Source organism: Tripterygium wilfordii, chromosome 14 (assembly GCF_013401445.1).
Source record: "Tripterygium wilfordii isolate XIE 37 chromosome 14, ASM1340144v1, whole genome shotgun sequence".
NCBI lineage: Eukaryota > Viridiplantae > Streptophyta > Magnoliopsida > Celastrales > Celastraceae > Tripterygium > Tripterygium wilfordii.
In genome coordinates, this window is record NC_052245.1 from 5,135,478 (window position 1) to 5,151,956 (window position 16,479).

The window sequence follows — 16,479 nt, forward strand, 5'->3', positions numbered from 1 at the left end:
TAAAAACACATGCTTCAAAAGCAAAAAAAAATGTGGTGATTAACAGGTCTGACAGTCACAGGCTTACCCCAATGTCTCTCCAATAGGCCTAAAATCCGCTGCTGCCCGCACACTGAACAAATCTCTTCTTTGAGGTTTTTGAGTTGGAGACGAACATGTGACCTAGTAGTAAAATTATAAGAGACAACCTAGAGGTCATAGAGGTTTTCTCTGCCATGCATTATAAATTACAGGGAATGGATAGCAGCAGTATCATTTTCATTTTCAGATCCATCTCCTTCAACAAAACTAACAACAAACAATGGCATCGAGGCCAACACAAGAAACAAATAATACAATTGTCACATAACGTTGCTTCTAAACACACAGCAAAATAACTAGGTGTAGTGGTGTACCATTCAAACAACCAACATAGTGCGCAATAATATGTGGGCTGACCCAGCAGGCTTCAAACAAATATCTTATGCAGAATGAATCGAGTTTCAACACACCATTCATTGCCACCAACATTTCCAACCTGAGTATAACTAAATACTAAAATACTTTTGCAGCATAGAGAACCCAAAATATGTAATTCATGACTAGAACTAAGGGCATCAACCAGGTATTTGGTGGATTAGTTTTAAATGTTTTGGTTCATTTTATTTATACATATAATATATCCGGAAAAATATTCTCTCGTCACCATCTGAGAATCCAAACTAAAGATGTTCAATGAGGTACTCCGCATCAGCAACAATCTACCATCTTATAAGCTTCTAACATATATAAGAACTGGTAGTCAAAGTCATACTTATCAAGCTACAGCTACAGCTACAGCTACAGCTGCTGTGACAACAGTGCCTCCTGTTTCAGTATTGCTTGCAGAACCTCGCTGTGAAGGGGGAGAAGGCTGAAGGTGGGATGGTGTGTTATGCTTCAATTTCAAGAGTATATGCCTCATTCTTGAAAGGTCAGCTGGCTTCCCAGGCTTTGGACCTTGGATCACGGTAATTGAAGGCTTCTTATCTTGATCCTTCTTCCCTCTCTTCTTTTCTATGGGTGGCACTTCATTAGGGATAAGCTGTCCAATTGCCTTCCAGTAATCTTTATCCACCTCAGCATGGAACTTCTCCAAATTAGCCACAAACACCTGAAATATAAAGAAGAAGTTTGTCAGAAATGTAGAAATTGCACATGAAGATTTGTTCAAGGGACTATGAGCAGGCCTTCTGTGGACCCCTCAATTTTCTGCCTGAACTGCTTAAACCAAAACTGCCCTTCAGATGCAATTCATTTGACTAATTAACATCCACAATTTATGCTCAGGAAATCATTGGTTCTTCCAAAGTTTCAACCATATTATACCAATCTGCATAATATGATTGAGCTGCTGCATGTTTAAGTTCAGCCTTCAGGGGATAAAACTTAATTATGAAAGACAAAATACAGGTAACCTAATCTAAGAATGAAAGAATAACATATTTCATCTAAGAACAGATATTTAAACAATAGCAACTTGATAAGTTTAAAAGGAATTTTCCCAAGGATTGAGAAAAGCAATAGCATTTCCGCTAAGAATATGATGTATAATTTTATTTTCTCCATAGCACATTTGAAGCATTTGCTGCTGCTATCAAATTTCGTCATTTCAGACAAAGTTGCTTATGCAAGTACAAATAATATAAACACGCAGGATCCTTCTGCTGCTGCTGGTATTGGGTTTTGACAAAGTTTGGGGAAAAAAAAGGTGTTTGGTTATGTAGACTTCAATGCAAGCTGGCAGCTAAAGAAACAAAAATCCGTTGTATCTCTACGTTGTTCTTGCTTCCTCACTTGTTTTTCTGCGTTGCCATGCCAGGGGGCACAGTTGTGTGTGCGACCGTGTAACGGCCCATCTCCAAGCCGGGCCCATGTGCCGCTACCCCCAACCCCTCTCCTTTTCCCCAGGCGGGTTGTTGATGGTGAGACTCGACCCCCCGATCTCACACACCCTTTAACATAGGGCCAAAGGTACCATATGCTACCAACTAAGCCCCTGGGGAAAAGGAGAGGGGTTGGGGGTAGCGGCCCATGGGCCCGGCTTGGAGTATGGGCCGTTACAGACCGCCTAGCCAATGCATGTGCACACACACACATATATAATAGTAAGAATCAATCATATACCACATAAGATGGGCAGATATAGTCAATTTTAAAGAGCAAATTCACGTATATCCAGTGCTTTGCTTCTAGCTATAGGAAAATCAATATGGAATACAAAGACCACACCACATTCACCAATCACCACAACCCAAACTCAGTTCATTTACTTATCCTTAATAGCAAATAGTCCACCACATTATTCATCCTAGCCTCATAGTTAGTTCAATGTAGATTCTTCTCATAGAGTTACACTCTAATCTGTTCAACAAATCTAATGATAGTTGTCAGGAAGTTATATGTTGCCACACATACAACAAGTCATGTCATAAAGCCTAGCCTATACAAGCACGCACACACATGCATCTAATAGTATGAATCAACAACGTACCGCATAAGATGGGCAGATATAGTGAATTTTAAAGAGCAAATTCAGTAGTTCCAGTGCTTTGCTTCTAGCTATAGGAAAATCAATATGGAATAGAAAGACCACACCACATTCACCAATCACCACAACCTATACTCCGTTCATTTACTTATCCTTAATAGCAAATACACATCCACATTTTTATTCTAGCCTCATAGTTCAATGTAGAATCTTCTCATAGAGTTACACTCTAATCTGTACAACCACTCTAATGACAGTTGTCAGGAAGTTATATGTTGACATGCATACAAGTCATAAGTCATAAAGCCTAACACAACTCAAGAAGCATTAATAAGGCTGACTGGGATCAAGTCATCAAGACTCAAGACTTGTCCATTTACTAATTCAAATATTACGCCTTATCTTTCAGAACATCATTGAAAAATTCTTTAGACGGTTTCTTTAATCTTAAGACTTTGGTTCCCTAGTGATATTGCCATCAGTGCCTGTAACTTTTTTTTTGAAAGGGGTCAGTACCTGTAACCTTATACAAGCCTTTGGTAGAATTTCTCAATTTCAATTCGTAAGTTGTTTTGTATATGTTCCTTGTTTTCATATGTATACCTTTTAGGCGGCACCCCATTGGTAACTTGCAATAAACTTCAATTTTCGTTAGGAAAAAAAAGTGCGCCTTAACCTTGATTGGCAGGCCATTCTATTCCAATATAGTCCCCACTTATTCTTTTAATTTTTTGACAGATAATCTGGTCTCCAATCATGCTGTAAACAGAAAAAGAACATGGGATTTATGCTAAAAATCTTAAGAGAACCAACAGCTAACATACTTAATGCTAAACCCTTATCCAGCATAAAACCATGACCATCTAGACTCTACTGTTCTAATTCGTCTTCTTCTTTTCCATTCTAAATGTGGTCAAAGCAAAAAAAAAAAAAAAAAAAGCAGCTGCATAGTGCATACTACACTCCAGTCTATAGGCCACATATATTGTTCACAGATTATTCAAACAGTACTCTAGCAAATGAGTTCTACCACAGATGAACAAGCACACAACAAGATCATGGTAATGGATGGGAACAGGCAGAACACAATTTGACCAGTAAAATTGGCAAGACACACATTCTAAGACAGAATCCAATCTCACCTTCTCTCTTTCCCTGTTAGTAATTTTATTATTCTCACACCTGATCTCTCCCTTTCTGTAGAACTCGACTTTGTATTCATCTGCCTCTTCAATTATATGTCTCAGAACCTCCTTTTCCCTTTTCTCCTTCTCCTCCAATCGCATTGCATTCTCTCTGCAAATTACAATCAAGACAAAAATTAACACCAACCAGAAAGCCTTAAACGAAAATGAAAATTGCAATAATTTAATCCTCGAAGGCATCAATAATTATCAATTAAAAATAGAGATAAAATGAGAGATTTAAAATTACTGTCTCTCAAATACATATTTCTATATTGGTTTATTTATTTATTTTACGGTAGATAGAAATCAAACAGCGATCATGCGGTCTAACATTGTCTTTTTGTTAGTCTCCTCTAACTTCTTGGGAACCAAACAGAAATCAAAATGCGTGAATACAGTTGATATACCTCCTCCATTCCCTGAGCGCGTACCGCTCCTCACGCTCCATCTCCGACGGAGCAGGCAAAATTGGACCGTTCGATTCTCCAAACTCCTCCCCGTTTGCCAGTGGCTCGAACTCGCTGCCGGAAGCATAGATTTCCGAAGTAGAAATGAAAATTCCATCAACGCCAGAGAATGATGATCCATTGTTGTTGCTGGAAAAAATCGGCCCGTCGTCGATTGCCGAATCCTTCACAGAGTCGGAATCACCACCGAGTGAGCCGAACCGCTGAGACTGGATGTGGTGACCGTAGCCGAGGGAATCTTCATCGTCAAAATTGAGAGTGGTTGTAGGGACCAGGACTGACTCGACTGAGTCGTCGTCAAGAGGAATGAAGGAGTTGTTGAAAGTTGACATCGGTTTTCTGTGGTTTGTACGGACAAGTCCAAGATTTTTCTCCACCGAAATGCCTGCTTGGGTTGAGAAAACAAGGGAGTAATATAAAGAGGAAGGGTTTGTGCTGTCTTGATGGGTTTATTAATCGAGTTGGGCCTTAACTGACCCACTACTTTTGGGCCTTATTAAAGTCATACTATATACAAAAATAGAATACACTCCACAATTTTTCTCTCCCAAACCTCCAAGATTTTTTTTATTTTTTAATTCTTATTATTTTAAATATTTTAATCATCCTTTTATGTTTTAATTGCTTAATCATAACCGTAAACAAATTTAATTTTCTATCCTTTTTCTTTTTAACAATCATTTAAAATTAAGTATTGTCGAATCACCTTTAATTGTTGGAGCCGAAAGTAAGTAACTTTACTTAAGCATCTTATGATTTTTCCAATTTATATCAAAATTTTCATGGCTATATTAATGTTTTAGAATTAATTTGGAAAATCAATTTTAAAACACATACGATTGTGCTGATCATAGGTATTGTTGAAATTTAAGTAAATTTTCCCATTTATCATTAAATACTTGTTCTAATTTAGAATTTTAAATATTCAATTTATATAAAAAAGCAAAAGAACTTGCGGATTATCTTACATGATTTTTTAAAATATATTCAAAAATTTTGTGATAACAAACACTTCAAAGATTTTTTAGATCTTTGTACATAGATTCAAAAGGTTTTGATAACTTAACAGATGTATAAAAGCAGATAAGCAACACTTCAAAGTTGAAGTATTTGATGTTGTGAGTATGAAGTGTTTGATGTTAAAGCATCAAAATGGTATAAGTTACGCAATTTGTACGTTCTTACTTCTTGATTGAAAGAGAATTGTTTGCGTGCACTAAGTAATTGCGTTGTGTCTATTTTTATTGTATCTAGGAAATTCCTATTTTATCCAAAAGGTGATCGAATTGCCAAGGGTAAATCTCTTTCCCTCTTCATATGTTTGAATGAGACTATATGCCTTGCTCCTAATCAAAAATTGTTTACCCATTTCAAGTTGCGAATAAGGAATCAAATTTAGGATTATTGGTAAGCATCATTGTTAATCATTTAATCATCTCATTTTCATTCTTCCCCCAATATGAGCCAATATAACTGCACCCTTTTTTTTTTGCCAAAAACCAAAAGATACGAGCATAGATTGTTAAATATGAAACGAAGATATTCACTTTGAGCATGGTTAGCAAAACAATAGTCTATGGTCAGTTTTGTCAATGCTTGTGATGCATGTGTTGTCTGGGTGCATGTCGAAGCACATTTTTTTCACCAAACTTCTCTTGTAGTTAAGGCTTGGTTTGGTTGCTTTGGCCTCCGTTGGGATTTTATATCCCTGCAGGATCTCAAGACACCGGTGAAAGGCCTTATCATGAAGGATTGTTTGATGGTTGAAGAGGGAATTCTTTCCTTGTCTGAAGTTAAGTTTATCTTGAGATTTCTATTTATTCTGTTTTTGGTAACTAATGTGCTAGATTTTATCAAAGAATATGTCATATATGTAAAGCTACGGTTTTTCCTTCATAAGTATTAGGTTTTTTTATGCAAAATTGAATGAAATCCGTTTCGAGCATTCTAATTGTTCCAATCCTATGATTTTACTAATTTTTCAGTTTGTACCATTGTGTTTTCAATGTGTCCTTACAATTACAAGAGATACAAAGTTTCAAAACAATTTTGAGATATGATACAATCATGAAACTTAGAAGTCATAGTTTCAATTTCTATCAAAGCTAACCATGATTATATGGGGAAAACCAATGTTGAGCCGCAAGAGAAAAATTTGTGTTCGGTAATGATAACCGTTACCCTAACATCCCTACAAATATTAGTAGACTTAAAAGCATTTTTCTCCTAAGACCAATTTCCAAATCCATCCAACAAAACTCGACCACCAAAGTGAGAGCTTATATTTAAAAAATACGAAGAGAAGGAAAGAGAAGATTTGGAAGGAGTTGACTAGCCAACTTCTGTAAGGTGACTATCTTCTCCAAAAACCTATAAGGAGAGAAAACTTGATGCAACACTTTCACTGTGAAAGGATATAGTATGTGATGGACTGTAACTAAGAGAATTCGGTTCGGCTTTGCATCTAAAGAGTGCTGAGCAAACCAACATTGGGACAGAAGAGAGAGGAGAACGAATAGAAAAGTATAGATATCAAGAACGTGTATATAAAGAGAAGAGAGCATATAGAAAGTATAGATAGAGAAGGAACTAAATATCAAAATCATCAACTACACCACATATATAAAAGCATCTTGAATAGAATACAACAAGAAAGCGTGAGAAAACTAATAGAACACAAACTCAGGGAGTTTCCACCAGTAATTTCGCATTTTTCAACTTGTCTTAGTTTCTTATAACATTCGATCTCTAGAGAATGACAAATGTAATTAATTGACTCAATTATTATTTCACAAGCAAAGCTTGTAATACACCTATATTGAAGCAATATAATCATAGTGAAAATCCACATTATGATAAATTCATGGATGCGAAAAAAAAATTCTTCCAAAAGAAAGAGACAGAACACAGTAATGGAACTTCATGTGCCAAATCTACAGCCATTAAACATACCCACTCAAAATTACAGAAAAAAGATAAATGTATAAATTAGGTTTTGTACATTTGAAACAGTCTCATTACTATTGCATTTTTTTGATGAAAAATGACTACTTTTCAGCTATTATTGTAAGTAAAATTCATGGTTTTTTCTTTCTTTATATGTGTGGAACACCGATTCTAAATATTGTAATCTTTTTCATTTTCTTTTTCTAATTTGGGTTGTAAAAAGTATTGACTCTTAATCTTCTCAAACTAAAACTTATTGGTTTGAACATTGATAATTCATCTGCACTCAAGAGTTATTGGAGAAGGTTAGGAAACTAGAAATAGACACTATAAAAGTCCATCAGTTCAACAAAACATAATACACATGTAAGTTTAAACAAATACGAATTCTAACATTGCAAGTGGATTGTTTTCATGTGGTTTTTACAATCAACATCCCTGTTAAATATCAAGATATACAAAATATTCTATGAACTCTAAGCTCATCTACTCCTCTTGTGCTTTTGGTATCTCTTTTTTCCAAAATGATGCATGTTTAAATAAGAAATATCCTTAAATAACGCACATTTAATGTTAATTATTGTAATATTAACATTAAATTTTAAAAACCAAATCAAATACACACAATTAAAAAAAAATTAAATTTCATTTTGACATGTGTCTTCTTGTGAGTCTTTTTTTGCTAACATTGCTCCATAATACTCTCTTAAAATTTCTATATTACATTGATCTATTAGATATAGATACAATTAATATTAATATTATCCTGGTATGGAGCGACATATATACAATTAATACTCTATCGGTATGGGGCGGATGGATGTTTAAATTGTTTCAATTAGTAAGTTGAATACGTATTTATGCACATTTGAGCAAGTCCAATGGGTAACCTAAAATGGATGCAACTGAACTCCCTGCTTCAGCGAAATATGTTTGCTCCCAAGGCCTCTGAAAACCCAAAAAGTTTGTGTGAACCTCATTCTCCCTCTCAACCGTTCCCTCATGTTCCTCTAGAACTATTCCTGACTCTTTGTCATCCACATTTACATTTTTCTTCTTTCAAAGCTTTCTCAGCCTTTTTCTTGAAAATTTTCAATTCTTTTACATAAAAAATAACTTTAAAAGAGGTTAAATAATTTAATAATAACTTTAAAAAAATTATTACAGGAGTCACTTACTTTCTAATGAGAATCAATCTTGGATATGATTGTGAACCATGATAAACCATGATCCATAAACAGTGCAAGTGCAAGCCCAAGCCCCTACATAACAAAGAGCTACTTAAACAATATGATACAAGTGAAAAAAAGTTACGGCATAATGTACATGTAAACTATCAAGGTAAATCTTTCACTTAAATTAGGTACAAAGATTAAAAAACAGAACAAGCACATCTAATTATTTATGACCAGTTTATGTAAAATCAAAATTATGAAAGAATGCATACTCTTTCTTCTTGTTGGGTTTTTTAGCTATCTCCCTCTCCACTGCTGCATTCTTGTACTACTCAGTCTCATCACCAAAGACATCTAAGTTGTCATCATCCACAAAAAATTATTTTACGTCTGAAGAATAGCATTTAAAAAATGACAAATGAAAAATCTTTTGTGTGGCTGAAACATGCTGCAATTGTCAAATTTATTGCAAACCATCTTGGTTTCCATCCCATCTTTTGCATCTTCCCTGCATGCAGTCATATGTTGAAACAGTTCCATTTTCTACCACCCCTGCCATAATTCATGACACAATTCTTAATTGATTCAAGTAGTGATGACTCAAAGAGAAGGGTTGAAATAGTTTCGTTTTCTACTAGCCTTGCCATAATTTAGATCTAAACCTCTTCTTACGCATTAGAGTTTGAATCAACCTTTTTCTTTGAGTTTGCATATTGGAAGACTCATCGTTCTTCATTCTCATGAAAACCATAATATATAGAGTCACAAAAATACTGACAAAAAAAGAAAACAATAATGTTTTAAAAAACAACGATATCGAGCAAGTCAAGGGAAAGAAACTCCTTGCCTCAGCACCACCAATGTCACAAAAATTGAATTTCTAAAAGATCTCTCTAGAATCCTCATCCAAACCATCATCAAGCTCTGCATATTCTGGTACATGCTCAACTTCACCTTTCTCCACAACCTTAACCTTTATGTTGTTGAGAAACAATGTTTATGAATTATTTTTAAATAAAAATAATTGCTACAATGGTAAAGAAATGCTTTGACAGTTCAACTTGCAAATTTTAATTTTTAAATTTCAAATTTCAATATTTAAGGAATCAATATAAGAAATTTGTTGGGTGCGTAGTGAAAAAATTGAATCCCTATCCTGCATAATGACTTCATAACACTGCAAAATAGGGATAGAGTATGCTCTAACAAAATCAAATTGTATCACTTACAATAAAAAAACTCAAATTGTAAATTATATCCAAAAGATGATAAACACCAAAAAGAATAATAATATAAAGAATTATGCATGCGAGAAAAAAATGAAGAAATTACACAAATCTCAAATAATATTGAAATGAATTAGATAAAAACGGAAATCTTAAAAAATACATCTGTTATATAATTACTTTGTATCTTTATAAACAATAATTATCTAATATAATAGAATATGATAAAACAAAGAATGATTATTGACTAAAAAAACAAACAAACAATGATTAAAAAACTATCATTAATCAAGACAATGCATATGCATTTTCAATGGATATATAGTTACAGGAATAGTCGTATAGATATAGATAGTTGAATCCAGTGCCCATTCAGAATTGACTATCCTAAATAATTATAAGGTTGACCAAAGCTATATTTTATTTTTTGTTCCGTTCATACACAAATAATGGTTAATCAATTTGCAATATTCCAAAATTTTATACAAGTTCTTATGCGATGATTCAAAAATAGTGAGTTATAAAGAAATGATGTGTGTTAACAACTCATTAACAATGAAAACAGAGTTCACACTTTTTTTTAAAAAACAATTCTAATGAGAAATGTTTCTCATTGGAATCGAACTTATTGTGCCCGAACATTGGGCACAGATATGCCTAATCCATTCGATTGTCAACCGAATGTCTTGTTGGTATTAGAGAGTTCACACTAACTCAACTTGTGTCATCGATTATCTGAGCCAAACCAAAATGATTATCAGAAACTGATTATTAAAAGCCTGAGAGTTGTTAACAATTACAAAAGATAAGATTGAAGTCATATGATTGATGCCTGGAATAATTAACCATTATTGATTTAGAAAGTATGATTTTGATAAATGTAGTTGACTTTCCAACGTTACTATAAGTTTCTAAATATTATTACAAGAAATGTATATGGTTCTAATTTATACTTGATCATCTTCATATGCCTGCCAGTTTAATTTTCTCTGAAACAAATGAAGTTTCAAAAGTTCCAATTGTGCATTTCTCCGTTTACAGACCTTCAAGTGTTGATTCTTTTCCTTACTACAAACATACAATGCTGGCAACCTGTATCAATGGTCGATGCTTTAGGAAACGAAACTGATCGAGTTTCTTTGCTTAAATTCAAAGAATCAATAGCTGATGATCCATATGAAAGCCTAAACTCATGGAATGACTCTGTCCCGTTCTGCAATTGGTATGGCACTACTTGCAGTCCGAAGCATCAAAGAGTCACCAGTTTGGATCTTGAAGGCCTTGCCTTGCGTGGAACAATGTCTTCTTACATTGGTAACCTCTCCTTTTTAAGGATCCTCAACCTCCAAAACAACAATTTCTATGGTGATATCCCACAAGAGGTCGGTTTCTTGTTTCGACTGCAACAACTCAATCTCACCAACAATACTTTTGGAGGGGAGATTCTAGCAAGCTTGAGCAATTGTTTTGGATTGAGGATTATTGATTTGGGGTGGAACGGACTTATTGGGAGAATCCCAGCTGATCTTGGATCTTTAACAGGTCTTATGGCGATTCGTCTCAGTCGAAACAGCCTAACCGGAGGACTACCATCTTCTTTTGATAACCTTTCAGCTCTCATAAGCTTTTCTGTTCAGTTAATAATCTTGAAGGAACAATTCCAAATGATATTGGTAGATGGAAGAGCTTAATCACTCTTGCGATTGGGGCCAATAAGTTTTCTGGTATGCTCCCTTCTTCTCTTTTCAACATATCATCCATTAGATCCATCTCCACAGTAGCTAACCAACTAAATGGGACTCTTCCTGCAAATATGGGCTTGACTCTGCCTAACCTACAGCAGTTTGGTATTGCTGGAAACCAATTTTCAGGACATATCCCAGATTCCATATCAAATGCTTCTCTGCTTCAAATATTCCAGATTACAACTAACAATTTCGTCGGACAAGTTTCGACTGATCTTGGTAATCTTCAGGGTCTTTGGTTACTTGGTCTTGGTGAAAACAATTTGGGAAGCAATTCTTCTGATGACTTGAACTTTCTAACAAGTCTCACAAACTGTAGCAGCCTAAGAGTCTTGGAGTTTAGTTCAAACAATCTTGGAGGCGTACTGCCCAATTCAATTGCCAACCTATCAACACAAATCAGTGGACTTTATTTGGGAGTAAATCAGATATACGGGACAATACCAGCGACGATTTCGAACCTCATCAACTTGAATGCTTTGAGTATGGAGGGCAACCTTTTCAGTGGTGTTATTCCCAGTTCATTAGGCAAACTTCAACAATTGCAAGGAATGATTTTAAGCAGAAACAGATTGTCTGGATCAATCCCGTCTTCTATTGGAAACTTGAGTTTGTTGGCTCAACTCCAATTAGCACAAAATCACTTGGAAGGAACCATTCCTCCAGGTATTGGGAATTGTCAAAACTTATAGTACTAGGACAGTTCACAAAATAGCCTTACTGGGTCTATACCACAGCAGCTCTTCAGCCTTTCTTCCCTATCCATGGTTCTCAATTTATCACATAACTCTTTAACTAGTCCATTACCTCTCGAGGTAGGCAAGCTAGAAAATACAAACACATTGGACATATCAGAAAACAATCTTTCTGGTGCAATTCCAAGCAGCATTGGTGATTGTTCGAGTTTAGAGTATCTTTATATGCAGGGGAATTCTTTTCAAGGAACCATCCCTTCAACGTTGGCTTCGCTTAAAGGCCTTTAGCGTTTAGATCTTTCGCGAAATAACTTGTCAGGAGAAATTCTGAAAGATTTTCTGAAACTTCCTTTTCTGTTGTACTTAAATCTTTCTTTCAATGATCTTGAGGGCGAGCTACCATCTGAAGGTGTCTTTAGAAATGCAAGTGCAATATTAGTTACCGGGAATAACGTCTGTGGTGGTATCCCAGAATTGGATTTGCCAAAATGCACATCAGGAGTAAAAGATCTTGGAAAGTTTCATGCCTTTGTACTAACCGTCACAATTGTTCCGGTAGCCCTCGTTGTCATTTTTGTTTCAGTATTTCTGGTCGTTTATTGGTTGAGAAAATCGAAAACGACACCCTCTTCTGTAGTTCCATCAATGGACAAGCTCTTAAAAGTCTCATACAGGAAGCTTCATCAAGCGACTAATGGATTCTCTTCCATTAACTTAATCGGGTCTGGTAGTTTTGGCTTAGTGTATAAAGCATTCCTTGATGATCAACAAGAAAGACCAGTAGCTGTTAAGGTTCTTAAACTTCAACAGATTGGAGCTTCCAAGAGTTTCATGGCGAATATGAGCTTGGAGAAGTGGTTGCATCCAGACACCTCAAGCGAAAATGAATCAGAGTGTCTCGACTTTCTTCAACGACTAAATATTGCAATTGATGTGGCCTCTGCATTACATTATCTTCACGATCAATGTGAAACTCCAATTGTTTATTGCGATTTAAAGCCAAGCAATGTTCTTCTCGACAATGGCATGGTTGCTCATGTAAGTGATTTCGGTTTAGCAAAGCTGCTTTCTCAAGATCAAACCAATACAAGTAGCACAATAGGACTAAAGGGTTCTATTGGCTACACTGCTCCAGGTAAAAAACTACATATTGTTTTCTTTGAAACCTCAAGATTTCTTACAAATTACTGTAGAGTATGGAATGGGGAGTGAGGCATAGAAACAAGGCGACGTGTACAGTTACGGAATACTTGTGCTGGAGATGTTCACTGTAAGAAGACCAACAGATGAAATGTTCAAGGAAAGTTTGAATCTTCATGACCTTGTTGAACAGGCATTGCCAGAGAGACTTGTGCAGATTGTAGACCCAATAATTCTCCAAAAATCAGAAGATAATGACAACAATGATATTCGAATGAGTTTTAATGTGCAAAAGTGCTTGCTTTCAGTGCTTAAGATTGGAGTTTCCTGTTCAGCAGAGTCACCCAGAGAGAGGATGAGTATGGAGGATGTCGTTAGAGAACTGCAGCTGGTCAAAAAATCTTGTACACAATGGTGAGACTAATAGACACAGATCAAGAATACATGATTGTCTTGGAGTTCGTTGCATTTCTATCAATCTAATTGTGTATTGTTTGAGATCTGAAAAAATAACTAATTTTACTCCAAATAGTTCAAAACCATGGGAGATGTTAAACTTAGGAAACTACAACCCCAATTCAAGAAGAAGCTTACATAGTTGATGCATAAATTGAGGGATCTAGGCCTACACAAGAAAGGGGTAAATTGTGTAATAATCCTAATCCACTTTTCAAAAAATTTGCACAAATTAGCACACCACAAACAAATTAAAGAGGTTTGTGAACTGAGTTTCATTTATCTTTATTGAGAAATTTGCCTAGATCCTCTTTAACAGAAATATCACATGACAATAGAGAAAATTGAAATAGAAAAGTGCAACAATCTAAACACAAAAATATAAGTGGAAAACTCCAAAACTGGAGAAAAACCACGGGTGTTTTCAAAAGACAATCAAAAGAAAATTCACTATGCATAAAATTGTTACAACTACACACTCAATTCTCTCACACTCAAGAACTCAATTACACCCAAGAGATTTTCCACAAGAATACCCAAGAACCCAAGAGATTAACATAAGCCCCACTCTAGCTAATATTCTCTAAAACTCTACATTTTGGAATCTCTCAATGGTCTCACACCTCAAGTACATATTTATAAGGTTGTATAAAACCTAGTATAGTCTAATTCAAATTACTAATTCTAATCCAACTCGAAAATAGACATGATTTTTTTATCAATACTCAACAAAGTTTGGCTTCTTTGAACCTGGTGAGGAATGATTTAATTGGCTCTCCTGAAAATTGAGTAATCCTTGACTGCTACCATAACTTCTGGTTCTTCTTTGTAGAATTATTTATGAAAATCTTCCTCTATCTTTGTCCATGTGTCAATAGAATTAGCAGGTAACTTAATGTACCAAGAGAAATCTATACCAGTGAGAGATTTACAAATAGCTTGAGGTGAAATAGGCTATGTGCTCGACAATTGACTGAGCATCCTTTTCGGAGAAAAGAGAAAATTCTGGATGTCTAAACCCTCTAGGGAGTGAAATACGGTCTACTCTCTTTGTAAAAGCTCTGAGGTACAAGGGTCTCCCCAGGCGCCTAGGGCCTAATATGTCTTCAACAATGTTCATGACTTCATCTCTATTCACCGCCTGCTGAGGTTGACGCTGGATCACCTGTGACGAACGACAATGTTACTAATAGTAGGGGTCACCATTTGACCCACGGGCCTCGGCTCGGCCCAAAATTATATTGGGCCTGGACTCCATTTCTATGGCCGGGCCCGAATCCCGACACCTCTGACCAATTTTGGCCCGACCCAAGCCCGACTAAGCAACATACATTATTTATATATATATATAAAATATGTATATATCTACATATATTATATATGTAATATATATATATATATATATATATCTACATATATATATGTATATATATATATACAAATATACGTATATACAGGAATTCTCCTATGTGGACCAAAAAGTGTGGACCAAAATCCAATGGTTGTAATCAATCACAACATAAGTGGGGGCCACACATTTATTATGGGACCCACCACATCTATGGTTGAAAAACAAGTCCACAAACTTGGTCCACACTTTTGGTCCACATAGGAGAATTTCTGTACATATATATGCATACATATATATTATATTTGCAATGTATGTGTGTATATATATATATACATAATAAATATACATATATATAATGCATATATATTACACATGCATATATATAATACATTTTCCTAAAAAAATACATATATAAATATTATATAGTCAAAAGTCGGGCCCGGCCAGGCCCTACCCAAAGACCCGAAGCCCGAGCCTTAGGGGCCCCGGTCGGACCTCATTTTGAGGGCCAAGCTCGGGCCTGGCCCGAAGCCCGATTCTCAAAATCGGGCCCGAGCCTGGACCTGAAAAAATTGGGCCGAGCCTGCCCGATCCGATGTCGACCCCTAACTAATGACCACATTGACTCTGCCCCCTAGCTCAATCTAAGGATAAGGCTGGTAATACTACTTTTGTGGTTGGATATACGAGTCTCTCCAAGGATCTGTAGGAGGTGTAACTTGAGCAAGCCTCTGGTTGACATCATTCATTTCCCTTTGCTCATTCGGTCTGATTCCAAGAAGAATAACTATACTCCGATAGGAACGATAGTTTGAGGAGGTAAAGAGGTAAGTTTAGAAGATGTCACCTGAAAAGCTCTTTCTTATGCTCCTAAATTTTGAATAGTTTGCACAATAGGTAAAGGAATGACTCAAGAATTGAAACTGAATTGTTCGCAACGTAGTCGTCATTGCTACCACTAGGATCTGATGCTAATTGGTTGACCTTCAACATGGTAGCCAGCTCTTTTAGAAATTCTTGCGAAGGTTGAGATAAAGCTGGCTGTTGAATGGTCTGGATAGACTGCTGTGGAGCTAGATTTGAATGCACAACTTGCTATGAGACTTGCATTGATTGGAGTATTTACCGGAATTCTTAGGAATTACGTTGAAGAGCCTCATGATTATGCAAGAGAGTTTGTTGACATGCTTGTTGCATATTATTTGCTATTTGCTCCATAGTCTGCATGAAACAACAATTTGCCGATGAGATTTCTCGGCTTAAGAGTTTGACTAGAACGGGATGTATATTTCCTTCTTCTTTACCTTCGCCGGAACGAGTGGGTCGAATATTTTATGTGATTCCCTTAGTGAAAGAGGTGGAGACAGATCTTCAGCTAGTTCACCTATCGCTGCTTTTTCTATTCTCTTTGTCATGAATGCAAGTGTTCGACACAAACACGTCCCACCAGATATGCCAAAAACATGTTCAATGTCTTCTGTGTCAGACAAGAGATATCCAAAATCCGACTGTTGGGGATAAAAGTATTTGGGTTATAGATGATGTGTGTTCAAGAGTGTCAGGACTTACTGTCAATCCAAAT

General features: G+C 35.9%; 4 protein-coding genes across 4 annotated transcripts; 3 read left to right on the forward strand and 1 right to left on the reverse strand.

Moving 5' to 3' along the window:
• Positions 1–427: 427 nt before the first annotated feature.
• Positions 428–4,556, reverse strand: LOC120014853 (clathrin light chain 2-like). The gene is made up of 3 exons (XM_038866941.1): positions 4,104–4,556; positions 3,652–3,805; positions 428–1,132 (listed from the first exon to the last, which is right to left on the reverse strand). Exons 1-3 carry the CDS (start codon positions 4,493–4,495, stop codon positions 797–799), a joined length of 882 nt encoding a protein of 293 aa, XP_038722869.1. The 5' UTR covers positions 4,496–4,556; the 3' UTR covers positions 428–796.
• A 5,914-nt stretch (positions 4,557–10,470) lies between these two features.
• On the forward strand, positions 10,471–11,492 carry LOC120015542 (putative receptor-like protein kinase At3g47110). Its single transcript, XM_038868013.1, has 2 exons — positions 10,471–11,234; positions 11,351–11,492. Exon 1 carries the CDS (start codon positions 10,509–10,511, stop codon positions 11,199–11,201), a length of 693 nt encoding a protein of 230 aa, XP_038723941.1. The 5' UTR covers positions 10,471–10,508; the 3' UTR covers positions 11,202–11,234; positions 11,351–11,492.
• Positions 11,213–11,978, forward strand: LOC120015541 (LRR receptor-like serine/threonine-protein kinase EFR). Its single transcript, XM_038868012.1, has one exon. It carries the CDS (start codon positions 11,237–11,239, stop codon positions 11,945–11,947), a length of 711 nt encoding a protein of 236 aa, XP_038723940.1. The 5' UTR covers positions 11,213–11,236; the 3' UTR covers positions 11,948–11,978.
• Positions 11,979–12,019: 41 nt separating this feature from the next.
• On the forward strand, positions 12,020–13,548 carry LOC120014149 (probable LRR receptor-like serine/threonine-protein kinase At3g47570). The gene is made up of 2 exons (XM_038866070.1): positions 12,020–12,146; positions 12,246–13,548. The coding sequence occupies exons 1-2, from the start codon at positions 12,020–12,022 to the stop codon at positions 13,160–13,162; spliced, it is 1,044 nt and encodes a 347-aa protein (XP_038721998.1). The 3' UTR covers positions 13,163–13,548.
• Positions 13,549–16,479: the final 2,931 nt, after the last annotated feature.

What these genes read in the sequence shown, in the direction of transcription:
- LOC120014853 (XM_038866941.1), bottom strand. Translation starts at nt 4,495, where the DNA reads ATGTCAACTTTCAACAACTCCTTCATTCCTCTTGACGACGACTCAGTC. An exon ending in GCGCTCAGGGAATGGAGGAG is followed by an intron (nt 3,806 to 4,103) that starts GTATATCAACTG and finishes TGTAATTTGCAG; the next exon opens with AGAGAATGCAATGCGATTGG. An exon ending in CTAACAGGGAAAGAGAGAAG is followed by an intron (nt 1,133 to 3,651) that starts GTGAGATTGGAT and finishes TTTATATTTCAG; the next exon opens with GTGTTTGTGGCTAATTTGGA.
- LOC120015542 (XM_038868013.1), top strand. Translation starts at nt 10,509, where the DNA reads ATGAAGTTTCAAAAGTTCCAATTGTGCATTTCTCCGTTTACAGACCTT.
- LOC120015541 (XM_038868012.1), top strand. Translation starts at nt 11,237, where the DNA reads ATGCTCCCTTCTTCTCTTTTCAACATATCATCCATTAGATCCATCTCC.
- LOC120014149 (XM_038866070.1), top strand. Translation starts at nt 12,020, where the DNA reads ATGGTTCTCAATTTATCACATAACTCTTTAACTAGTCCATTACCTCTC. An exon ending in TGCAATTCCAAGCAGCATTG is followed by an intron (nt 12,147 to 12,245) that starts GTGATTGTTCGA and finishes TTTAGCGTTTAG; the next exon opens with ATCTTTCGCGAAATAACTTG.